The sequence below is a fragment of the Trematomus bernacchii genome, unplaced genomic scaffold (assembly GCF_902827165.1).
Source record: "Trematomus bernacchii unplaced genomic scaffold, fTreBer1.1, whole genome shotgun sequence".
In the NCBI taxonomy this organism is placed as follows: Eukaryota; Metazoa; Chordata; class Actinopteri; order Perciformes; family Nototheniidae; genus Trematomus; species Trematomus bernacchii.
Window position 1 is genome coordinate 71618 of NW_022987855.1, and position 25998 is coordinate 97615.

Sequence of the window (25998 nt, forward strand, 5' to 3'; positions counted from 1 at the left end):
GTTTAATACAGTTTGAGGGGGTTAAATACAGTTTGAGGGGGTTAAATAAAGTTTGAGGGGGTTTAATACAGTTTGGGGGGGTTTAATACAGTTTGAGGGGGGTTTAATACAGTTTGAGGGGGTTATATATAGTTTGAGGGGGTTCAATAAAGTTTGAGGGGGTTTTAAATAAAGTTGAGGGGGTTTAATTACAGTTTGGGGGGGTTTAATACAGTTTGAGGGGGGTTTAATACAGTTTGAGGGGGGTTAAATACAGTTTGAGGGGGTTCAATAAAGTTTGAGGGGGTTTAATACAGTTTGAGGGGGGTTTAATACAGTTTGAGGGGGGTTTAATACAGTTTGGGGGGTTAAATAAAGTTTGAGGGGGTTTAATACAGTTTGAGGGGGGTTTAATACAGTTTGGGGGGTTTAATACAGTTTGAGGAGGTTAAATAAAGTTTGAGGGGGTTTAATACAGTTTGAGGGGGTTAAATACAGTTTGAGGGGGTTTAATACATGAGGGGGTTAAATAAAGATTGAGGGGGTTTAATACAGTTTGAGGGGGGTTTAATACAGTTTGAGGGGGTTTAAATACAGTTTGAGGGGGTTAAATAAAGTTTGAGGGGGTTTAATACAGTTTGAGGGGGTTTAATACAGTTTGAGGGGGTTTAATACAGTTGAGGGGGTAAATAAAGTTTGAGGGGGTTTAATACAGTTTGAGGGGGGTTTAATACAGTTTGAGGGGGGTTGGTTTAATACAGTTTGAGGGGGGTTTAATACAGTTTGAGGGGGTTAAATAAAGTTTGAGGGGGTTTAATACAGTTTGAGGGGGGTTTAATACAGTTCGAGGGGGGTTTAATACAGTTTGAGGGGGTTAAATAAAGTTTGAGGGGGTTAAATAAAGTTTGAGGGGGTTTAATACAGTTGAGGGGGTTAAATACAGTTTGAGGGGGTTTAATACAGTTTGAGGGGGGTTTAATACAGTTTGAGGGGGGTTAAATACAGTTTGAGGGGGGTTTAATACAGTTTGAGTGGGTTAAATAAAGTTTGAGGGGGTTTAATACAGTTTGAGGGGGGTTTAATACAGTTTGAGGGGGTTAAATAAAGTTTGAGGGGGTTTAATACAGTTTGAGGGGGTTAAATACAGTTTGAGGGGGTTTAATACAGTTTGAGGGGGTTTAATACAGTTTGAGGGGGGTTAATACAGTTTGAGGGGGTTAAATAAAGTTTGAGGGGGTTTAATACAGTTTGAGGGGGTTTAAATACAGTTTGAGGGGGTTAATACAGTTTGAGGGGGGTTTAATACAGTTTGAGGGGGGTTTAATACAGTTTGAGGGGGTTAAATACAGTTTGAGGGGGGTTTAATACAGTTTGAGGGGGTTTAATACAGTTTGAGGGGGTTTAATACAGTTTGAGGGGGTTTAATACAGTTTGAGGGGGGTTTAATAAGTTTGAGGGGGTTAAATACAGTTTGAGGGGGGTTTTAATACAGTTTGAGGGGGGTTTAATACAGTTTGAGGGGGTTAAATACAGTTTGAGGGAGTTAAATAAAGTTTGAGGGGGTTTTAAAACGTTACGTACGAAGTAGTCGATGAAGCCTTTCTTCTCCTCGATGTCGGCGATGGTGGCGCTGATGGGGATGTTGTGAGGAAGCTGGTCGAAGTCACTGAGAGGAGGAAATCATTTAGATAATGTAGTCATGTTTTATAACAGGATTACTGTGTACTTCTACTGCACTACAGCTCAGAGGTAGATGGTGTACTTCTACTGCACTACAGCTCAGAGGTAAATGGTGTACTTCTACTGCACTACAGCTCAGAGGTAGATGGTGTACTTCTACTGCACTACAGCTCAGAGGTAGATGGTGTACTTCTACTGCACTACAGCTCAGAGGTAAATGGTGTACTTCTACTGCACTACAGCTCAGAGGTAGATGGTGTACTTCTCCTGCACTACAGCTCAGAGGTACATGGTGTACTTCTACTGCACTACAGCTCAGAGGTAGATGGTGTACTTCTACTGCACTACAGCTCAGAGGTAGATGGTGTACTTCTACTGCACTACAGCTCAGAGGTAGATGGTGTACTTCTACTGCACTACAGCTCAGAGGTAAATGGTGTACTTCTACTGCACTACAGTTCAGAGGTACATGGTGTACTTCTACTGCACTACAGCTCAGAGGTAAATGGTGTACTTCTACTGCACTACAGCTCAGAGGTACATGGTGTACTTCTACTCCACTACAGTTCAGAGGTAGATGGTGTACTTTTACTGCACTACAGCTCAGAGGTAGATGGTGTACTTCTACTGCACTACAGCTCAGAGGTAAATGGTGTACTTCTACTACACTACAGTTCAGAGGTACATGGTGTACTTCTACTGCACTACAGCTCAGAGGTAAATGGTGTACTTCTACTGCACTACAGCTCAGAGGTAAATGGTGTACTTCTACTCCACTACAGTTCAGAGGTAGATGGTGTACTTTTACTCCACTACATGTATTTAATACCTTTAGTTACTTCACAGATCTGGATGAATGATGTGAAATATAATCAAGTGTTAAATCAGACTTTAGTTCCACCTTGAGTAAATTCACAAGCTACCCTGCAGTATACAAAGTCATTCAAACCAGCTGCACCTTTACTTTACATTACATCACATGTCACTTGTTAGACGCTTTTATCCAAAGCGACTTACATACTCAATACTGTGGACAATCCCCACAGGAGCACTTTGGGGTGAAGTGTCTCAGGGACACAACGACATGCTGACTGCAGTGGGGTTTGAACACCCTGATCCGAACACCTACGCACAACCCACTGCACAACACGCCTCCATGCCTCCCTTTACCAGCTTTGAGAACACTTTCATGATCAATCATTATAAAACATATCATATATATTATTCTGAAATGGACCAATCTGCACAATGACTACTTTTACTGTCACTACTTTCACTATATTTTGATGATAATACTTTTCTACTTTTACTTGAGGAACATTTTGAATGCAGGACTTTTACTGAAACAGAGTATTCCTACACTCTGGTACTTCTACTTTTACTCAAGTACAAGATCTGGGTACTTCTACTTTTACTCAAGTACAAGATCTGAGTACTTCTACTTTTACTCAAGTACAAGATCTGAGGACTTCTACTTTTACTCAAGTACAAGATCTGAGTACTTCTACTTTTACTCAAGTACAAGATCTGAGTACTTCTTCTTTTACTCAAGTACAAGATCTGAGTACTTCTACTTTTACTCAAGTACAAGATCTGAGTACTTCTTCTTTTACTCAAGTACAATATCTGAGTACTTCTACTTTTACTCAAGTACAAGATCTGAGTACTTCTACTTTTACTCAAGTACAAGATCTGAGTACTTCTACTTTTACTCAAGTACAAGATCTGAGGACTTCTACTTTTACTCAAGTACAAGATCTGAGTACTTCTACTTTTACTCAAGTACAAGACCTGAGTACTTCTACTTTTACTCAAGTACAAGATCTGAGTACTTCTTCTTTTACTCAAGTACAAGATCTGAGTACTTCTACTTTTACTCAAGTACAAGATCTGAGTACTTCTTCTTTTACTCAAGTACAATATCTGAGTACTTCTACTTTTACTCAAGTACAAGATCTGAGTAGCCTACTTCTCCTCCCTCTGACAACTTGACACCATAATAATAATAAAATACCGGTGCATGGATGGTTTAACTTCCAGTTGTAGTTCCCATACAGCCGAACAACACACTTTAAGAGAGATGATAAAATATCCTCACCTCTCGTCCCGGAGCTGCCGCGGCAGAGACATGATTTTTATCCCGGGATTAGAGTGAGAAACACGGGAAGAACTGAGACTTCTGTCCGGAGAGAAGCTTCTTCTGTCGGATAAACTCTGAGTCACACACCGCTCTGAAGCTGCAGAGAGAAGTGAAACAGGCAGGAAGCGAGAGGTCCCTGACACAACACAGGATGGTGCGTTCAGAGGCGGGGAAATAGTCGTGTACATAATTTTAAATGTATATTGTATGTATACATACATTTAGAATGTAGATTTTGTTAAAAGAAAGAAAAAAATATGTTAATAATTGAGTTTTTGGGAGAATGGGTGGGATTAAATAAGTGTAAAATTCATCATTTCTTTATATATAATTTGTAAGTCAATCATATTTGTTTTTATTAATTTGATACTGCTTCAGTTTGTACAGTATCACAATTCACTTGTTTCATTTCATTATTATTTGTATTATTATTATTATTATTATTTATTTATTTTTGTATTATTGTTTTACACGTAAATCAAATCAAATCAAATCTTAAATGGGGTGCAGGTAAACAAGAGAAGAGGATGGTGCGTTCAGAGTCAGGTCGCAGGTAAACAAGAGAAGAGGATGGTGCGTTCAGGGTCAGGTAGCACGTAAACAAGACGAGAGGATGGTGCGTTCAGGGACAGGGTACAGGTGTGTGTGGTGTTACATACAGTGAAGTATACATGTCATTACACAGGTCTATCTGCATCGTGCAGCAGCTTGAAGTCAAGCATACACATTCTGACATTGCGTTTCTTTGTGTGGACTTAATCACTGAAAATACAACATATTTTCATATCCTCAAAAGGATTTAAATAAAAGAATGGTTTTAGAATTTAAAATTGTTTTTGAATTAAATTAAATACATTATTATTATTTACTCATTCCTTGAATATAAATGTAAACTTTATTTATTTATAGGGTAAGTTACAGTCAACGTCTTCCAGTGTGCAAACAAAAAATAAAAATAAATAATATTAATAAATATATAGCATAGGTCCAGTTGTTTACGGGCAGAAATATGACATATTATACTTCTAAACGTCTGTGTATTAATACGCATTAAACACAAATCAGTGGCTGTTGTATAAAGTGAGAAAATACATGGTTAAAATACGTTATTTTGGTTTAATTCTGAATCTATTTTTGCATCCTTTGTCGCATAACTGACAGATTTAAAAATAAAAGTGTTTGGGGAATCCCTGGAAGCAGTGGCGATTCTAGAGTCTGTGGGGGCCCTGGACAAACATTCACTGGGGGCCCCTCGAACCAGCTTTCATCACCATCAGTGGCACCCCAACACACACTTCCCCCCCCCTCCCCAGAGCCGAGCAAGGCAACGACACTTACGGCCCGTCCACACAGCGGCGTGCGTTGAAAGCTTCACCATTCACTTGAATGGGGTGACGTCACTTTTCGCCGAACTGCATTGTGGGAAGCGAAGCGGAGCTTTGCTGGCGTGGCTCGCTGCAAAAGTTGAGAAATGTTCAACTTTTGAAGCTTCTGAAGCTTCGGTGGAAGCGTCAGCCAATCAAATCCCGTTTATGCAAATCTGCCAGTACAAGTGCTAGCCAAACCTAAATACAGAACAAACCTCCCTCTCTGTATCACACACAAACACACACTCTCTCCAGATGGTTTCACAGTTTGGGGAAGTGGGGTTTACCCTTTTTGTGAAATATCATGAATAACAGCGGAAGTATTTATAACTCTAAAGCAGAACTGACCTTCTGTCCCAGCTGTGATCATCCTCACAAATAAGGCTGGGTTCAAAACCTCAATACGTCCAACAAAATCACAAATCAGTGATGAGTAGTCTAACATATTAAATAAAGAGACACGTAAGAACATTTTCTTGTACACATAGCTATTTCACAGCTGTTTGTTTTCTTTTGTTTCGTGCAAATAAAAATGGTTGTTTTGGTATTAAAATAACTCAGGTACCAACTATTGTACATCACCCGGCTCCTTATATGGGATAGGTGAGGTTTTAGGGGTTAGCTAAACAGAGAGAAGTGAAAGTTAAAGTGAAGAGAGAATGTAAAATAAGTAGAGATACACAGGCGGAGTGGGAACGTCACGGTTGAGATCAAGTCACTGAGCATGTCTTCTTCACTAAAGAGCCAGATTGCATGTGAAGGCAAATGGCTAAAGTATTTTGGATTAAAAAAACGCAGAGACTTTTGCCGTTTATCGCCATAGTTGAGTCTCCTTGTTGTTGTTGTGTGTGTGTCTCATTGTAGTCATGTTAAGTATATTTGTAGTTTTGTTGTGTACACACACACACACACACACACACACACACACACACACACACACACACAAACATACACACACACACTTACACACACACCCTCTCTCTCGCACGACAAAAAAAAACAAAAAAACCAAACCTTCTATAGATATAAAAAAAACAACAAACAAAACAAAAAAAAAAACAAAAAAAAACAAAACGATATCTATCTATAAAAAACAAAAACACACCAAACACACACACTATGTCTATCACACACACACACACACACACACACACACACACACACACACACACACATATATACACCCTTACACACACACCATCTCTCTCTCTCACACACACACACACCCCACACACACACACACACACACACACCATCTCTCTCATATTCACACACACTCTCTCTCTCTCTCTCACACACACACACACACACACACAAACACACACACACACACACACACACACACACACACACCCTCTCTCTCATACTCACACACAAACACCCTCTCTCTCTCTCTCTCTCTCTCACACACACACACACACACATATACACACTTCCGTGTGCACTTCCGGTAATGGTCACATGGGTGTGGTTTGGTTATATAAGTCACCTGTTTGATGTCGAGTGCGGATGACAGCACAAGCTCACCCTCTGTCATCTGCACTCAACATCAAACAGGTGACTTATATAACCAAACCACACCCATGTGACAATTACCGGAAGTGCTCAACAAACAAATAAAAGTGACGTAAACAAATAATAATAATACAAATAATGAACTTGGGCTAAGTAGCGTTATGGCACCTACAGTTACTTTAATAATGAATACATCATCAACATATATAGATTACATTCAAATCTGCTGTTTGTTGTCAGTATGAGTTGTGAGAGGTCAGCGGTTAATGGACGTGTCAAACTTGTATTCAAATGTGTTTTGAAAACGTGTTTCTCTCTCTCTTTCACTCTCTCGTTCTCTCTCTCTTTCTCTCTCTCTCTCTCTGCAGCTGACAAGATGTCGATGACAGATCTGTTGAAAGCGGAGGAGATCAAGAAAGCTCTGGAAGCTTTCGCAGGTCAGAACCATCAGAAACATGAGTTAGATTTAATAAAAGACCATCGAGGAATTCCTGAAGTACTAATACTGTGAAAATACTCCAATACACGTTAAAGTCCTGTATGGAAAATGTCATTTAAAGGTGGGGTAGGTAATTTTGCAGAAACCAGCTCGAGTGCACTAGAATTTGAAAATACACAGCTGGAAGAAATCTACCACTTCCTTACAGAGCCCCTCCTCCAACACACACGAACGCGCACATGACCAATGAGGGCACAAGATAAGTTTGTGCACAGATGGAAGGCTGACAGGCAGGTAGGCCATCCAGTTACTTTAGCCGGGCCGGCTCAGATGATTGGTCGTGCTTTTTACAGCACTACAGCTTCCACAGATGATATTTTTTAATGGATTTTTTGTCAAAGCACTTCAGATATTCATTGCTATCAGGGATGTTAAGAGCATTCCATGGAATATAACAACAAGTGTATCTCGAGCCGGTTTCTCAAACTTACAGTACCTACCCTTAAGTCAAATTATAATCATCAATATATTCTTTATTAGAATAAACCCTGAGGTGATGAAGGTTTGAAACACTAGGTGTCAGTAGAGTTGTGCAGTTTGAGAGGAAATCTGATTTATTGTTGCTGCACTGAAACAAATTCATACTTTGGACCAACAAAACAAAATCGCTAATTTGTTACAGCTCATTTTTTTAGTTTATTCCAAATTAATCTTTTTACCTCAAAAAATGAAGTTGAGTTAAGTAAAAAATATTGCTTCTGTCAAAGATATATATTTACATTCACACAAAGTAATAAGATTATTCATTCTGAAGACCGCACAACATTTATTACTTGGTTATAACTTAATCATTCCTTTTAGACTAACCTCATATTTATTATTAGATCTAAGTAGTTTTTGAGTTTGAGTAAACACACACACACACACACACACACACACACACACACACACACACACACACACACACACACACACACACACACACACACACACACACACACACACACACACACACACACACACACACACACACACACACACACACACACACACACACCGTGTGCAGATAACCTTTCCTGATGTGCACTTTCTAAACTCTGCTGAAGTGGAGGTGGTGATTATGGGATGGATAACTCTCTTTATGTTCTCTGCTCTTATCTTCTTTCTTCTTTCTTTCAGGAGAAACCTTCGACCCCAAGAAGTTCTTTGAGCTGGTCGGGATGAAGGCCATGTCGGCGGAGACCGTGAAGAAAGTCTTTCAAGTTCTGGACGTGGACGGGAGCGGCTTCATCGAGGAAGAGGAGCTGAAGTGAGGAGGAACACACACACACACACACACACACACACACACAGACATAGACACACACACACAAACAGACATAGACACACACACACACACACGCACGCACGCACGCACACACACACACACACACACACACACACACACACACACACACACACACACACAAACACAAACAACAACACACACACACACACACACAGACATAGACACACACAACACACACACACACACACACACACACACACACACACACACACACACACACACACACACACACACACACACACACACACACACACACACACACACACACACACCCCTCATGGTTCACTTCCTGTTTCTCAGGTTCGTTCTGAAGGGGTTCTCCAGTGAAGGCAGAGATCTGACGGACTCAGAGACGTCAGCGTTCCTCAAAGCTGCCGACAAGGATGGAGACGGGAAGATCGGCATCGACGGTGAGAGGAGATCATAATAATAATAATAATAATAATAAAGCTTTATTTATACAGCACTTTTCATACAACATATGCAGCTCAAAGTGCTTTACAAAATGACACATCACAAGTTAAAAATACACAACAATAAATTCCACTCAGATTATTTGTTAAGAACTTTAAAGGGTACATGCAGCGAAATATAACAATTGATCAGAGGCCTGTACGACGAAGCCGGTTCAACATAACCTGGATATGTTTGAGTTACCCGGTTTACCTAATCCAAAACAAACGCGCTCTCGCTAAGCGGTCCTACGACGCTGGTTATCAACTCGTTAACTCAAGCCAGCCGTGTCCTATCTAGTTAGGTGCGCGTTCACATGAAAGGGGTGGTATCTGGAGCATTCGACCAATCACAAACATGGACAAGCGTACTGACAGCGCAGCGTCATACTTCCTGAATGAAAAGTGAACTATGATATTAGACAAATATGAAGAAGTTAAACTTTAAACATCCATGACTTAAACACTTTATCCAGGATCAAAGCCACATAGCTGCACCTGCAAGGTGAATACAGCTGGTAACAGAGAAAGTGTTTGAATGCGTACATTAACAGGTTTATGAAATCACTGCCCCGTCCAAGACACGATCTGACTTTAATTACATTTGACTCGAGTGTTTTGTCAACTTAATGTGTTGCTTAAAAGAATACTTCTGCATACAGATCTATAATGCGCCGGTGAAGATGGCAGCATTGTCGTTTGGCTCCTCTCCAACTTTGCCCTTTTTCGTATTTTGTGCGTGTTTATTTACTTTTTGCCGTTTTACTTTTAACATGGTTCGCAACATGCAAGCCGACTGCACCAACTCTGCTATACAATATAGCAGAGAGGAACTTCTTCACATCCGAAACTTCGTGGACAATAATAACCCTCCGACAGACAATGGAGATTCGCCATGGCTACCTGTTGCTGTCCTACCTGAGAGACGCAGGAGGAAGACCAAGCGAGGGTCCCGTGTCGGGCTGCTGGTCAGACTGAGGAAACGAGAAAACCAACTGTGAAAACCGACCCCCTCTTCGGAGTATTCTTCTGGCTAATGTTCAATCCATTGAAAATAAACTAGATGAACTCAGAAGTCGGATTGCTTTTCAACGGGACATTAAGAACTGTAACGTGTTAATTCTCACTGAGACTTGGCTCAACCCCCGCTATCCCGGACTCCGCCATGGTTCCTGACGGATTCACTATTTTTCGTCAGGACCGGACTGCTAACTCGGGGAAAAGTAAGGGAGGCGGTGTGTGTGTAATGACTAACAACAACTGGTGCTCAGATGTGAAGGTTATGTCTTCGGACTGTTCCGCTCATCTAGAGCACCTCATGATCTCATGTCGGGCCTTCCATCTGACGAGGGAATTCACATCTGTTGTGATAACAGCAGTGTATATCCCGCCGCTAGCCGACAACAACACGGCACTCGATCATCTGTTTGGGACTATTGACAGGACCGAGACTTTGTTCTTTGTGGCCGGAGATTTTAACACCGCTAACATGAAGAAGGTCCTGCCGAAATATTACCAACACATCAGCGGCCCGACGCGCGGCGGAAACATACTGGACCATGTTTATTCCCCTTTTCGACATGGATATAAGGCTCTCCCTCGCCCTCCCTTCGGCAAATCAGACCATATCTCACTGCGGCTGCTGCCTGCTTACAAGCAGAAACTTAAAAGGGACAGACCGATAACAAGGACAGTACAGCGATGGAGCGAGGAGTCAGATGCAGCACTGCAGGATTGCTTTGCATCTACGGATTGGAGTGTGTTTGAGGACAACAGCATCAACACACACACGGACACTGTCATCTGCTACATTGGGAAATGCATCGATGACGTGGTACCAAAGGTTTCTGTACGGACATTCCCAAATCAAAAGCCCTGGATAAACTGTGAGGTGTGCGGCAAACTGAAAGCGCGCACTATCGCGCACAGAGCTGGAGATTTGGATGAGTACAGGAAGTCTAGGTATGATCTCCGGAGAGCAATTAACAATGCAAAGAGACAGTACAAAGAGAAGGTGGAATCTGACTTCAAAGGCTGTAACACTACGAATATGTGGGCGGGACTAAGAACAATGACAGACTACAAAGGAGCAGCGGGGGGTTCTGCGGGAGTGTCTGCGTGCGCATCTCTCCCAGATGAGCTAAACAGTTTTTTTGCACGCTTTGAGAGCAGCCAGGCTGTGGAGGTACAGAGGGACCAGGAGCTACACTGCCCTTTTGTTTTAAATAGGGCAGATGTGTGTAAATCCTTTAAAAGGGTTAACCCACACAAGGCTCCTGGACCTGATGGCATCCCTGGCCGTGTTCTCAGGTTGTGTGCAGTTCAGCTGGCAGAGGTGTTCACAGACATCTTCAACAGGTCCCTGCTGCAGTCTGTAGCCCCACATGTCTTAAACACTCCACCATCGTTCCTGTCCCGAAAAAGACAATAATCACCAGCCTCAATAACTACCGCCCAGTAGCACTCACCTCCATCATAATGAAGTGCTTTGAGCGGTTAGTCAAATCATTCTGTCTGCACGTTTTACGTTGCTTAAGGTAAGTGAACATGAAACTATTCAGCAAAACTTTCAACAATAATCTAAGGTATTGAGTTTTTGGGATAATACTTGCATAAAAATCTATAAATGCCTTCAGGTTTCTAAAATATATAATATGTGGTCAATTCAACAGTGGATCCAGCAAAGATTCACATTTTTACATGATTTTAGTTATTGATTTTTTGCTGTCACTTAATTATACTTGTAATAAATTCAAGTCAAGCTTAGTTACATGTGATGGTAGCTAGTTAGTGCTCTTACCTGTGTGCCTCCTCCGCAACCAGACTGTATTAAAACTCTTAAGTACCTGCTCTATCTACTTTACTTTAACAATTAAAAAGACAAAATCAACTACATTTATTTATATACCAATATTTATTTTTGGGGCCTCTTCTTTTAAATTAAACTTTCAGACGTGAGATATTAAAATACAGTAATAGTATTTGTTATTTAAAAAAACTGAGCCACAATAAAAGTGTAGTTTCTTAGTGAATGTCCTGTATTGGTCTTTAATGTCATATCAGCTTTTCATTTTCTTCTTGCCCCTCGGAGAAAACGGTGAGGCAGTTGTGTACTTCAGGCATGTCCTTTCCTACAGAAATGACAAGAAACATAAAACCTATGACATTATTGCAGAGTAAGTGTGTTATTTCAACACAGTCTCACGGCATTTCGTGTTATAGTCACGAAATTAATCTATTGATTCGTGTTCACCAACACGATTTCGCCATTTTTTTCGTGTCACACAGAACGATTTTAAAAGCAATGCAAATAATAACAAATTAGAAGGAAAAAAAGATGACATAAAATACAGATGTCAGTATTCTGAGGCTCTGAGCCATTTCTTTTCCTCACTGACGGCACACAATCTCAGACATTATACAATTTAAAATAAAAGGGATAGGGTTAGGCTTAGGGTAAGATATTGAGTAAGAACATGTTTTTATGAACCACACAGCTTCTGGTCTTCCAAGACCCGACCGGACAAAAAGACGTGTTGCAGGCACGAAACATACTACCAATAGAAATACATTGCATTTAAAATCGTTCTGTGTGACACGAAAAAAAGGTGAAAATCGTGTTGGTGAACACGAATCAATAGATTAAATTAATTTTGTGACTAATAACACGAAATGGCGTGAGACTGGGTTGGTTATTTATGAAAGAGGTCTGTTTGTTTATTTAGCGGCTGTAGAAATAATATATTTTTTTATTTGATTGTGTTTTTTAAATTCATCACTTTGTACTACAAAAATAATCAGATTATGATTGAACAGTATGAAGTTAATCAACATTAAAATATATGTTATTATTAAAATAATATTCAACTGTTATCAGAACTTAGTGTAAATGTAGAATCATGCTGTTCGGTTGTCTCACGGCAAGAACCACTTTTACCACGTCTTTTACAGACAATATGTAGAGACAAATGGTAGCAATTCTCACAATGTAAAATAACAATTGCCTTAAATCATGTTGCTTGGTAAAATCGAAATGTAACTTTTTGCAAGGAAGGAACACAGTTGTTACTTTATCTAACCAGAACGTTTCTCGATTCTTTGTACAGTATGAAAGGGGTCTTTGTACCTTTCACTCCATGCTGAAGTTCACTGCTTCTAGGAATCTAGGTCTGTCTCTCGTGTTCAGCATCCTCTGGTCTGTCTGCATCACCTGGAAACTTTAAACAAACAGATATGTAAAGTAACATGTGTTGGTCACTGACTTTTTTACATGCAAACGTCATGTCATAATCTTTTTGTTATCCTTAAAAAAAGTGCTGGATATCACAGCCCTTAATGTATCTTATCAGTTGGATTGTGTATTATTGTCTAGTCGGGGTCCTTTTTATTTTACTGTTATTTTGGAATCGTTTTTCATGAGACAGTCAAATTAAATATTTGTCCTATGCCATATTCACATTCATTTGTAACACACACGTAAGGGTAAAAGACAAACATCTTTATCAAATGTAATGCAATGAACGTCATATCTAATATTTAAACAAATAATTTCCTTGTCACTAAAGCATTGACCACTACGCTATCGTCGTTAAATGCAGGCATTAGGTTACATGTTCACGTTCTGCTGCCACAATAAGTTGGTTTCTCCAGTGTAATGATAATGCTTAGTAAGTATTGGTAATAATATTAATAAAAACAACAAGGTTTGGGTTCGTTCGTTTAATATGATGAACGTTAACCAGTAAGCTTCAATAAATAACTCCAGCTCAACAAACCATATTGCAATATCTACGTTAACGTTATTTCTGGAACCATCTGGAAATGTGAGATTCATATTTTTAAAATACACAGATCTTATAGTGAGGTTAATCTCATATACAGTACGCTGGTCTTCAACACTACTGTGACGCTAGCTATCTGCATCGTCGAGCATAGCGAATTTAAATTAACAATAACAATGCATACAGTTACCTAACTAGAAAACTAACTATCTAATGTACGAGGATGACCTTATTTTACCAACCTCACCGAGAAGCCTTTTGTTCTACAGTATAATCCTTCTTAATGTTTTACACTTCTCTATTATGTACTTCTCTATTAAGTTTTAACTTGGATGCTACGGATAGCATCGTTAGCACAGATGTAGCTTAGCTGAATAAAAACACAAGTAAGAAATAAAGTGCTTGAATTTCACTTACCGAAGAAACTGCATTCATGGACGGTCTGTTTCAACCGCAGAGCCATGAGATAAGTCCGATATTTGAATGAAGAATACTCCACCAGGCATCAACACAACAAACACGACCAAGTTCAAGTTGTGTTCTCCGGATCAGCCAAGAAGCTGAGCCCCTGTAGCAGCCTGGAGCTAACGGAGCTAACGGAGCTAGCAGAGCGACCACTAGCAGTTTGGTACTTCCGTTTCATTACAATAACTTCCGTTTCATTACAATGACTTCCATTACAGCAAGAATCCCCCTCACACACATAGGTGAAACACATGCACATTCCCTACTGAGAACCTTTCAGAAAAAAATGTTTTCAGGAGTAGGCCTGTGTGTGTGAGGTTAATTTTCAGTAGTGAATGTGAGGTTTAATTTTCAGTTGTGTATGCGAGGTGTTCACTAGTGAATGTGAGAGTATTTCAATAGTGTGTGTGTGAGGTTGATTTTCAATTGTGTGTTTGTGAGGTTAATTTTCAGTAGTAAGTGTGTGAGGTTTAATTTTCAGTTGTGTGTGTGAGGTGTTCAGTAGTGAATGTGAGAGTATTTCGGTAGTGTGTGAGCAAGGCCAGATGTTTTCAGTAGTGTGTGTGCGAGGTTAGTTTGAATTTTGGCCTACATGGCCCTTCATAATATGGACGTCTGCACTCACAGTGCCGCGGACTGTACGTAATGTTACTCTGATCCGGTTACTTATGTCGTGGCAGATATTTAAGTAAGCTTTCTTAACGCTAATGTTATAATAGTCAGATTGCTCTGAAGATGGGAGGGGATATTCTATTCATTTTCACGTTCACACAGTCAGTTGATTTTTGCCGGCCGTCTTTCCTGCAACAGCAGTTTTTCTGTATTTCCTTTCTCCTGTAATATGACTTGATCGCTTTAAACTCCGCACACTGAGCTCTGATTGGTCAGCAGGCGGTGCTTTCACTGAGTTGATCTCTTAAGGCCCTGACACACCAGGCCGTATTCGGCCGTCTTCGGTTGTCTGGCGACAACGCGTTCCTTGTCGCCCAAAGTCAATTTGGTGTGTCCTGAACCCTCGGCCGTGACACGCCTTATTTGGCCTTTCACGGTCGACACATGGCCGATTCAACATGTTGAATCGGCCAAAATACGGACACAAGCTATCGGGCCAAGAAACCACTCTGATCAGCTGTTCAGCTAGCAAATGAGAAGCGAAACGGAAGTGAGGGACGTAAACAAACGATTAAAAAAGGCACAGGACAGCAGCTAAACACCAGCAGGTGATACTTAAAGACATCAAACATAGCCCTTAAATGTCCTCTCTTACCTCCCACACATAGCAGGGACATCTCTGATATCGGCGGGAGCGTCCCCGGCTGTCCTCTGCTGAGAGCTCCGTGATTTGTTTGGTCAAGTCCGGTTTTTCATCTCATCGTAAATTTAGCAAGAAGTGGCCATTATTACATTGCTGACTCAATAAACTACACACCCGCCAGAACACTGCGATCATCAGATGCAGGTCTATTAACTGTGATTTTATAGTATGTCTGCACTTTATGTGCTCATTTCATCATGCATGTATTTTTATATTCTAAAACATGTTTTCGATGGACGAGAGTGAAAATGGAACGCACACGCTATTTGTTTGTTTATATCAGTCTGTTCTTCTTCTTCTGTCTTCCGGTTGTTGCCTATTTTGAATGACAAATAAACACTACCGCCGCCTGCTGGTAAGGAGAGTTATTGCCACTCACGCATGCGCAGTTCGTACCTGCTCGTCTGAAGTCTTTGCGGTGTGTTCCAGTGCGACACATGGCCAAGACACAGGAGAACTCGTCGATGGAACTGTCGGTGTCGGCGAGTTCTCTGGTGACTGCCTGGTGTGTCAGGGCCTTTGGCCTGCAACCTAACCTGCTCTTAGATAACCTGCAAACAAAGACACATACACAGAAAAAAACACGCACACACACACACACACACACACACACACACACACACACACACACACACACACACACACACACACACACACACACACACACACACACACACACACACACACACACACACACACACACACACACATAGACACTCACCCAAATCTATAAACTATCTCTCGACTGAAGGGCTGATATTAATTGAACACGATATAAAGCAGGATAGTATTTACATCTCTATCGATAAATGACTTATCTGTGCACATATTTCTTCTTCTTTTTCAGAGTTTGAGGTCATGGTGCACGAGTAGGAGACCGTGAAAACCTTCCTCCTCTTCCTCATCCTCCTCCTCTTCATCCCTGCTTTCATTATTTTGGATCAGCCAGCTTTAAACTCCACGAGGAGGAACATCATCATTTTCTTTGTCCTGTGTATATATATTTATTAACCTGCTGTATGGTTTCTAGAATCCCTCCGCGGTGCAAGAACATGAAATCTTGCAAAGTATATTCGTCTAATTTCGAGTCAGAATATGTCTTTACACTCAATATAAGACCTAATAAGTAACACTGCAGTGTCTCAGATGTCACACACACACCCTCTCTCTCTCTCACACACACACACACACACACACACACACACACACACACACACACACACACACACACACACACACACACACACACACACACACACACACACACACACACACACACACACACACACACACAAACACCCTCTCACTTTCTTGACCAGAAAACAGAAAACCTTTGAGCATTTCTAGCTTATTTTGTAACATCTCCTGACCCTGGTAAAATATAGTTCAAAATAAGATTAGAAGATCTAATTGATCTAAATATTCCATCTTACCAAGCGAATGAACTCTTGTTCTATTGGCAGAAGACACCTCGTTTCATTGTTCTTTGACTGGGTTTTGGAGCAGCCTTTTTTCCAGATGTTACTCTTTAATCTGAATGGACTCCCTCTGTGTATCCCAGGTTGTGCTTTTTCTCTGTTTTACTGTTTTAGTGCTCCTCATCTTCCTCACCTTCATCTTCCTCTTCCTCCTCCTCCTCACTCCCTGCCTCCCATCAGATGATGTAGTAAATAAATGAAATATAAAGGAGAGCTGTGAAGAGAGGAGAAGCTCTGAGTAAGAAATGATAATAAAAACAAACTTGAGTAATAAATGTCTCTTTACTTGTTTTTACTCACAGACGCACAACAAATAAAAATAACAATAGAAGCAGCGAAAAATAAAGAAAAATTCCATAATATTTTTATAGAAATTATATGGTTATAGCAGGGCTATAAAAAACACAGTAGAAATATTTAAAAATACATTAAAATGATATGAAAATAACCCAAAAAATCAGCAATAATAAAGTGTGTGTGTGTGTGTGTGTGTGTGTGTGTGTGTGTGTGTGTGTGTGTGTGTGTGTGTGTGTGTGTGTGTGTGTGTGTGTGTGTGTGTGTGTGTGTGTGTGTGTGTGTGTGTGTGTGTGTGTGTGTGCAGGGCCGTATCCACCATTGAGGTCACCGAGGTCCAGGTTTCATATCATTTTAATGTATTTTAAAATATTTTTATTGTGTTTTTTATAGCCCTATAACCAAATCATTTCTATACAAATATTATGGAATTTTCAATGTGATTTTTGACATAACTCAATAATTCACCTTCACTATTTATTACATTGTAATATTCACATAAGTATGTGAACATAACCAATCACCTACCATAGCCAATAACAAATAAAAGCAACGTATTTTATTTTTGTTATTCATATCTTATGTTACCTACTTAACATTTATTTATTTATGCATATTTTTTAATCTCTCCAGTTTTAAACGATATGTCTGGTTTGCTGTCCTATAGTATACATTGGAATGATTTCAAACCTTATTTTATTTATCCCAATAATTATAAAGGAGTGCCTCGGAAATATTTGTTTAGATAAATTGTGGTCAAACCGTTTGGGACCCCCTGAGATAACTTAGACTAAAGTGAACTATCTAGAGAGTCCTTTAGCTCACTGATCCTCTGACAGGAGAGAACAGCTCCTTGTATCCGTTAGCGCAGCTAGCACCAGATGCTAACAACAATCACCGGTGTGGTCAACACATTCTCACTACCAACTCGTCCTATAGTGACGCTATGTTTGGATTCACATGAAGAAACAGATTTGAGACACATTTGTTCCTGAAAGGATGAACGAATGAGAGCACGATACATAAAGTGAGTAAATATCCACAACCTGACCTCCGGGAGCAAGAGGTGTTCGTTTTTTGGGTTCCTTTGTAGTCAGTTTATGTCTTTGTAGTTGTTTTGAGACTTGTGTGGTCGTTTTGTGTCCCTTTGATGTCAACTTGTGTACTTTTGAAGTTGTTTTGTGTCTCTTTGTAGTCGTTTTATTTCTCTTTGTTGTCAATTTGCGTCTATTGTAGTCATTTGGAGTCCCTCTGATTTAATTTGGTGTCTCTGTGTAGTTGTTTTGTGTCTCTTTAAGGTTATTATTTGCTTATTCTGATTTAATGACCTTAAAGAGTCATTGTATCTCTTCGTAGTTTAATGCCCCTTTCACACCAACGCGGTTCCCGTTCTAGCTCCGTGCTAGAGCTTTTCTGGTTCGGAACCGGTTTTTATTTTCAGCCTCCGCTTTGTTCACACCGCCCAGAGCCCGAGTGGTGCTGCGTCATTGCGTCATTGCGTCATCGTTTGCGTCGCTGATTTTCTCCCCAACGGCGTCGGGTCGATGATCGTGTTGCTTTTAATCATAGAAGCCAGATTAAATTAAATAACTACTTCTCAACCCTTATACTTTTCTCCAGAGTGCCGTGGTTCATTGTTTATTAATGTGTTTCAGCGGCATGTACCGACCGCTGCAGTGCTGCCCGCTGTTTGGCGATGTTAGCATAGCAACCGAAGCTAAACTGACTATCTTGACTATTTGTTGCTATCCTATTGTGGCATAAGCCGTTTTCTACAGGCACATTTTACCGGCGTATTTTTCATTATGATTCTACTTGTGATAGTCGGACATGACAACCTGTGCAGCCCATGTATTGATTCCATCCGATAGCTGCTATAATAAAAAACAAAATGTCTGCCTGCTCTCCACAATGATCAATAACAGCGAACGGATGGTCAAAGTAAGGTACAAATAATCAGAATCACACGAAGCCTGGTTAGTGTTGCCTGACTTTATAAAGTGTGTTTTTTGTATTAGTGTGTGGTTGCCTTCTAGTCACTTTGCTCAGCACTACTGCTTGTTACAACTTTCATTTGCCGTACTCTCCATAAACTGTTAGCTCAGATTGATCCCGCCCCCCTCCGACGTAAGCGTGACGTGTGCGGTTCTGAGCTTAGAGCCGGCTCCGCTGCGGTGTGAACAGGAAAAACGGTTTTTGTGTCTATAGTAGACATTTAGAGTCCCTCTGATTTTATTTGGTGTACTTTTGAAGATGTTTTGTGTCTCTATAAGGTTATTTGTTGCTGTTTCAGGTCCTTTACTGACCCTATAGAGTCATTTTATGTCTTTGTAGTTGTTGAAAGTCCCTTTGATGTCAACTTGTGTACTTTTGAAGATGTTTTGTGTCTCTTTAGTCATTTTATTTATCTTTGTTGGCGATTTGTGTCTACAGTCATTTGGAGTTCCTATGATTTAATTTGGTGTACTTTTGAAGTTGTTTTGTGACTCTTTTGTTGTCATTAAGCATCACTTTAATGTAAGTGCGTGTCTCTTTAAATTACATTTTACAGGAGAAAGCTGAGGAAATACAGCTTTGCTCCGTAGATTAAGATGAAAAGATGAATACCACTCACATTTGTACGCTAAAACAGTTGCTGCAGCCAGATAGCTTAGCTTAGCTTAGCATGAGGAATGAGGCTAAAGTCTAGCTCTGTTGTTAGGAGGTAAGAAAACAAAAGATGTGCTGTACGCAGATTTAATCCATTTCCAAAGTTTCCAGTCTTTAAGATAAACTAACACGCTAGCTTAGCTTCATATTTAGCAGATGGATATCTCATCTAACTCTCAGCAAGAAAGCAAGTTTGTTTATTTCCCAAAATGTCTAAATACTCTGTAGTATGTTTTACTATAAGTTACAAACAGATCTATAGAAAATGCACAGACTGTACAAAGAGATGATAAAACTTCAAATGTATGTGGTTGTGATATTTAACTAATTAAGACGTCCTACAGTATCACTTCAACTCTTAGTACAATAACACATATCTAAAACTGTACAAAAACTCACAAACCTCCCCCTGTGGCTGAAAACCTTTTAACACTTCAGGAGTTATTTAATTATTCTGAAACAGAAACGTCGTCTTTATACGGTTACACATCAGTGGATGTGAGGAGAGGATCTGTCGTTGGTGGTGGTGGGTCGCAGCTTCACCGTGGCAAAAGGGTTGGTGCCTCTGAAACAAGACCACAGTGTTACACACACACACACACACACACACACACACACACACACACACACACACACACACACACACACACACACACACACACTTTCTTGCTTAGCTTTTTGTGACATGCTGGATGATTTTACTTTTGTTGTACCTTAAACCGTTGTCGTTATATCTTAAGAAATGCATTATGTTAAAATATATAGTGGAGTAGAAGTATAGAGTAGCGTCACATGGAAACACCCAACACACACACACACACACACACACACACACACACACACACCACACACACACACACACACACACTCACACACACACACACACACACACACACACACACACACACACACACACACACACACACACACACACACACACACACACACACACTATCTAACAGCCCAGAAAGAAGATGGAAAATATTGATTGTACATAGTGTGAAAGCTTCAAAGGAATTTGGGGTATTCGTTGAAAAATATGTGTTTGGAATTAGGGACCAACCTAGAAGATCTGAGTACTTCTACTTTTACTCAAGTACAAGATCTGAGTACTTCTACTTTTACTCAAGTACAAGATCTGAGTACTTCTACTTTTACTCAAGTACAAGATCTGAGAAATCATCAAAGACAGCAAATATTGATCCAACAGGAAAACATGTACCTGGGGAACAGCGGGTTGTCAGGCTGTCCGTGGGGGGATAACGCCTAAAAAAAGAGAGTATTGAAAATATCAAGGTCCCCTATTAAACTGTTTCTCATCAATATATCAGAGGTCTCAGATATATCCAGAACCTGTCTCTGATTGGCTGAAACACCAAACAGATCATTGCAGCATCCCATAATCCCCTCTGTTTCAGCCCTGTTTCCAAAGTGCTGATTCTCTGTCTGTTACTTTAGATCAGGGGTGGGGAACCTCCGGCCCCCGGGCCGTATACGGACCGTGAGACCATTTGGTACGGCCCTCGAGGTAATTTATAAACACACACAAAAAAGAAAAAAATTAAAGAAATCTCGACCGCAAAAGAATTAAACAAGCGAGTGCCTGTTTTTCCTGGCCAAGGTCAGGGTCCTTGAACACAACACAAGCCTAACGTGTCATCACGTGGTGTATGTCTGGTCTGACAAGGGTGCAGTTCTGACGGAGAGCTCCAGAACGCCGCTCCGGCACTTCAAACATTGCAGTACCCATAAGGAGCCGTACACATGCCGCAGTTTCTGCGTGGCTGTGTCTTTAGTTGAAAGCCCAGTGGAGATCTGTTCATCTGTCATACTGATCAGACAGTCAATAACTTTGTTGTTATTAGCATCTGGTTAGCTAGCTATGCTAACGAATATAAGAAGCTTCTACAACCAGTGAGGTAAAGGCACATCTTTATATGATCATTATAGTTGTAAAAAAATAAGAGAATAAAGAAAACAGGTATAAAATACTAAATGACAGTAAAAGAAAAATGTAAAAAGTTTGAAAGGAGAGTGATTTGTAAAATATCCATAAAGAAAAATAAAATCTGCTTCCAGTTCTGTTTCATATGGGTATTGAGAGATGTATCCATAGATCTCTTAATGTAGCTCTCAAAGTGCACCAGATTGATGCTTTTAATGCCCCCCGGACCCCCCTAGAGGAGTTTAGGTCCCCCACCCCACTTAAATCATGTCCACATGGATAGGAAACTAAATGCATTTGCACACATCTTGTGTCCATATCTTTATGTTGTGGTGGTCATGCCACAACCGTGCACGTGCATGCAACCGTGCACGTGCATGCATGCGCGAGTCATGGTGAGATATCTGGAGGTTGCTTTTTCTTTGCACAGCATGAAAGAAAGGCCAAATGAATGGGCTGTTATTTTAGTATTTTTATGCAGAGGTCAATCGGCCCTCGGAGGATGTTGAAAAAATTGAAAAGGCCCTTGAGAGGAAAAAGGTTCCCCACCCCTGCTTCAGATGAAAATAAGGAGCCCTTCCCCACGCCCCTCTGAGAGAGATTTGGTTAAAAAGAACACAATGGTGCTCTAGGAGGAGATTCAGGTGATAAGGTGGGGGGGGTTACCTTGGTTGCTGATTGGCTAATGGTTACACAAGACAAAACATCGTTATGACATCATAAAGTGGCCAAAATCTGATCAGCTCATTTTCAGACAGGTTTTTATAGAAATGGATCAGGACAAAAAGAGAGAGAATCTTTGTTCCTGAAACTTTCAGAGTCTCTTTCCACAGAGGGGACACATGTTGATGTAGAAGAGACATGAAGAAGAGGGGACACATGTTGATGTAGAAGAGACATGAAGAAGAGGGGACACATGTTGATGTAGAAGAGACATGAAGAAGAGGGGACACATGTTGATGTAGAAGAGACATGAAGAAGAGGGGACACATGTTGATGTAGAAGAGACATGAAGAAGAGGGGACACATGTTGATGTAGAAGAGACATGAAGAAGAGGGGACACATGTTGATGAAGAAGAGACATGAAGAAGAGGGGACACATGTTGATGTAGAAGAGACATGAAGAAGAGGGGACACATGTTGATGAAGAAGAGACATGAAGAAGAGGGGACACATGTTGATGTAGAAGAGACATGAAGAAGAGGGGACACATGTTGATGTAGAAGAGACATGAAGAAGAGGGGACACATGTTGATGTAGAAGAGACATGAAGAAGAGGCGACACATGTTGATGTAGAAGAGACATGAAGAAGAGGGGACACATGTTGATGTAGAAGAGACATGAAGAAGAGGGGACACATGTTGATGTAGAAGAGACATGAAGAAGAGGGGACACATGTTGATGTAGAAGAGACATGAAGAAGAGGGGACACATGTTGATGTAGAAGAGACATGAAGAAGAGGGGACACATGTTGATGTAGAAGAGACATGAAGAAGAGGGGACACATGTTGATGTAGAAGAGACATGAAGAAGAGGGGACACCTGTTGATGTAGAAGAGACATGAAGAAGAGGGGACACATGTTGATGTAGAAGAGACATGAAGAAGAGGGGACACATGTTGATGTAGAAGAGACATGAAGAAGAGGGGACACATGTTGATGTAGAAGAGACATGAAGAAGAGGGGACACATGTTGATGTAGAAGAGACATGAAGAAGAGGGGACACATGTTGATGTAGAAGAGACATGAAGAAGAGGCGACACATGTTGATGTAGAAGAGACATGAAGAAGAGGGGACACATATTGATGTAGAAGAGACATGAAGAAGAGGGGACACATGTTGATGTAGAAGAGACATGAAGAAGAGGGGACACATGGTGATGTAGAAGAGACATGAAGAAGAGGGGACACATGTTGATGAAGAAGAGACATGAAGAAGAGGGGACACATGTTGATGTAGAAGAGACATGAAGAAGAGGGGACACATGTTGATGTAGAAGAGACATGAAGAAGAGGGGACACATGTTGATGTAGAAGAGACATGAAGAAGAGGGGACACATGTTGATGTAGAAGAGACATGAAGAAGAGGGGACACATGTTGATGTAGAAGAGACATGAAGAAGAGGGGACACATGGTGATGTAGAAGAGACATGAAGAAGAGGGGACACATGTTGATGAAGAAGAGACATGAAGAAGAGGGGACACATGTTGATGTAGAAGAGACATGAAGAAGAGGGGACACATGTTGATGTAGAAGAGACATGAAGAAGAGGGGACACATGTTGATGTAGAAGAGACATGAAGAAGAGGGGACACATGTTGATGTAGAAGAGACATGAAGAAGAGGGGACACATGTTGATGTAGAAGAGACATGAAGAAGAGGCAACACATGTTGATGTAGAAGAGACATGAAGAAGAGGGGACACATGTTGATGTCGAAGAGACATGAAGAAGAGGGGACACGTGTTGATGTAGAAGAGACATGTGTCCCCTCTGTGTAAAGAGAGAGTCTCTTTACACAGAGGGGACACATGTTGATATAGAAGAGACATGAAGAAGTGGATTTTAAATAATAGGTGACCTTTAAAGGGGACCTATCATGCAAAATGCACTTTTGTACGTCTTTTCTACATGAATATGTGTCCCTGGTGTTCCAGGGAACTCACCAAGTGTCAGAAAACACAACCCTCTCTATTTTCCTCCATACCCAAATCTCTAAAAACGGGGCTGCAACGGATCTGATAAAAACTGATCCAGATTTGAACATTCTCTGACGTCAGGAACAAGGAGCTCCGCCTATATGGCCAACTCTCCACCTATCAGGGGAATGAGAGGTTGCCGTGGCATGGTAACAGCATGGTAACAGCATGGTAACATGACGCTCGTGCCTCGCCCCCCTCCTTTGCAGGGGGGCGAGGTCAGCTGCAGCGCATGCAAAAACAGGGCTGGAGGAGAGCAAAATAGAGCAAAATGAGGCATGGCTAAAATGCATGATCTGTTTGGTATTTTGAAAAAGAAACTTCACAGAAATGTTTTATATAGGTATGGCCCTACAATATATTATTCAAATATAGCATGATAGGTCCACTTTAAAGTACATTTAAAAAAAAAGAAAGAAAGTTACCCTCAGATCAGAGGCCGCCTCCCCCTTTCTCTCAGGGAGGGGGGATATGGGTCTGAACTCTGTGGAGCTCCTCCTCTGATTGGACGAGAGAGGAGGAGGGGGGTGAGGGGGGGGTTTGGTCTCTGAAGCCGCCTCCCCCTTTCTCTCAGGGAAGGGGGAGGAGCAGGAGGAGGCTCTGCGATTGGGCGTGGCCGGGGGCGGGACATCTCCGTAGCTGGTGCTCTCTGATTGGTCGGTGTAGCTGTCAGTCGGGTCCAGCAGGTTGTTCATGCTGTGGCTCCGCAGAGAAACACCACTGAGGGGGGGGGCGGGGGTGGGGGGGCAGATATTTTAGGGATTTATAACAGACTGACAGATAAGAGAACATTTGTATTACTTAAAGGTGGGGTAGGTAATTTTGAGAAACCGGCTCGAGATCGCTAGAATTTGAAAATACACAACCGGAGAAAATCTGCCACTTCCTTATAGAGCCCCTCCTCCAACACACACGAACGCGCACATGACCAATGAGGGCACGAGATAAGTTTGTGCACAGATGGAAGGCTGACAGGCAGGTAGGCCATCCAGTTATTTTAGCAGAGCCGGCTAAAATGATTGGTCGTGCTTTTTACAGTACTACAGCTTCCACAGATGACATTTATTTATGGATTTTTTGTCAAAGCACTTCAGATATTCATTGCTATCGGGATGTTAAGAGCATTCCATGGAATATAACACAAAGTGTATCTCGAGCCGGTTTCTCAAACTTACCTACCCCACCTTTAAAGACTTTATAGTATTTCCTAATTAGCCAAATAAATTACATTTTCGGTCATTTTGCTCTAATATTTTCAATCAGATCTGAGTTTTTAGTATCTGTAAATGAAAAAAGTGCTCGTACAAATGTGAGGAATTCAGTGTCTTGTTCAAAGCAAGGTAATCAAAATAAAGTAAAATGAAAATGCATGCTTTATGTATATATTCCTTCATTTACAACAATACAGCTTGTCCAAAAATAAATATACAAAAACGAACCCATTC

General features: G+C 40.9%; 3 protein-coding genes across 3 annotated transcripts in view; 1 reads left to right on the plus strand and 2 right to left on the minus strand.

Moving 5' to 3' along the window:
• The window catches only part of ncf4 (neutrophil cytosolic factor 4), a 45600-nt gene extending 41696 nt beyond the window's left edge, over positions 1–3904 (minus strand). The window contains exons 1-2 of the mRNA XM_034113470.1: positions 3758–3904; positions 1561–1645 (exon numbers count right to left, since the gene is read on the minus strand). Coding sequence (XP_033969361.1) covers positions 1561–1645; positions 3758–3789 — 117 coding nt within the window. The 5' untranslated portion in view covers positions 3790–3904. The remainder of the gene's footprint in view (positions 1–1560; positions 1646–3757) is intronic.
• Positions 1–17234, plus strand: part of LOC117469095 (parvalbumin-7-like) — a 38314-nt gene extending 21080 nt beyond the window's left edge. Inside the window, exons 2-5 of the mRNA XM_034113471.1 lie at positions 7050–7118; positions 8300–8429; positions 8769–8878; positions 16329–17234. Coding sequence (XP_033969362.1) covers positions 7058–7118; positions 8300–8429; positions 8769–8878; positions 16329–16354 — 327 coding nt within the window. The 5' untranslated portion in view covers positions 7050–7057 and the 3' untranslated portion in view covers positions 16355–17234. The remainder of the gene's footprint in view (positions 1–7049; positions 7119–8299; positions 8430–8768; positions 8879–16328) is intronic.
• Positions 17235–20249: 3015 nt separating this feature from the next.
• Positions 20250–25998, minus strand: part of baiap2l2b (BAR/IMD domain containing adaptor protein 2 like 2b) — a 30824-nt gene continuing 25075 nt past the window's right edge. The window contains exons 12-14 of the mRNA XM_034113474.1: positions 24979–25273; positions 21125–21168; positions 20250–20467 (exon numbers count right to left, since the gene is read on the minus strand). Coding sequence (XP_033969365.1) covers positions 20392–20467; positions 21125–21168; positions 24979–25273 — 415 coding nt within the window. The 3' untranslated portion in view covers positions 20250–20391. The remainder of the gene's footprint in view (positions 20468–21124; positions 21169–24978; positions 25274–25998) is intronic.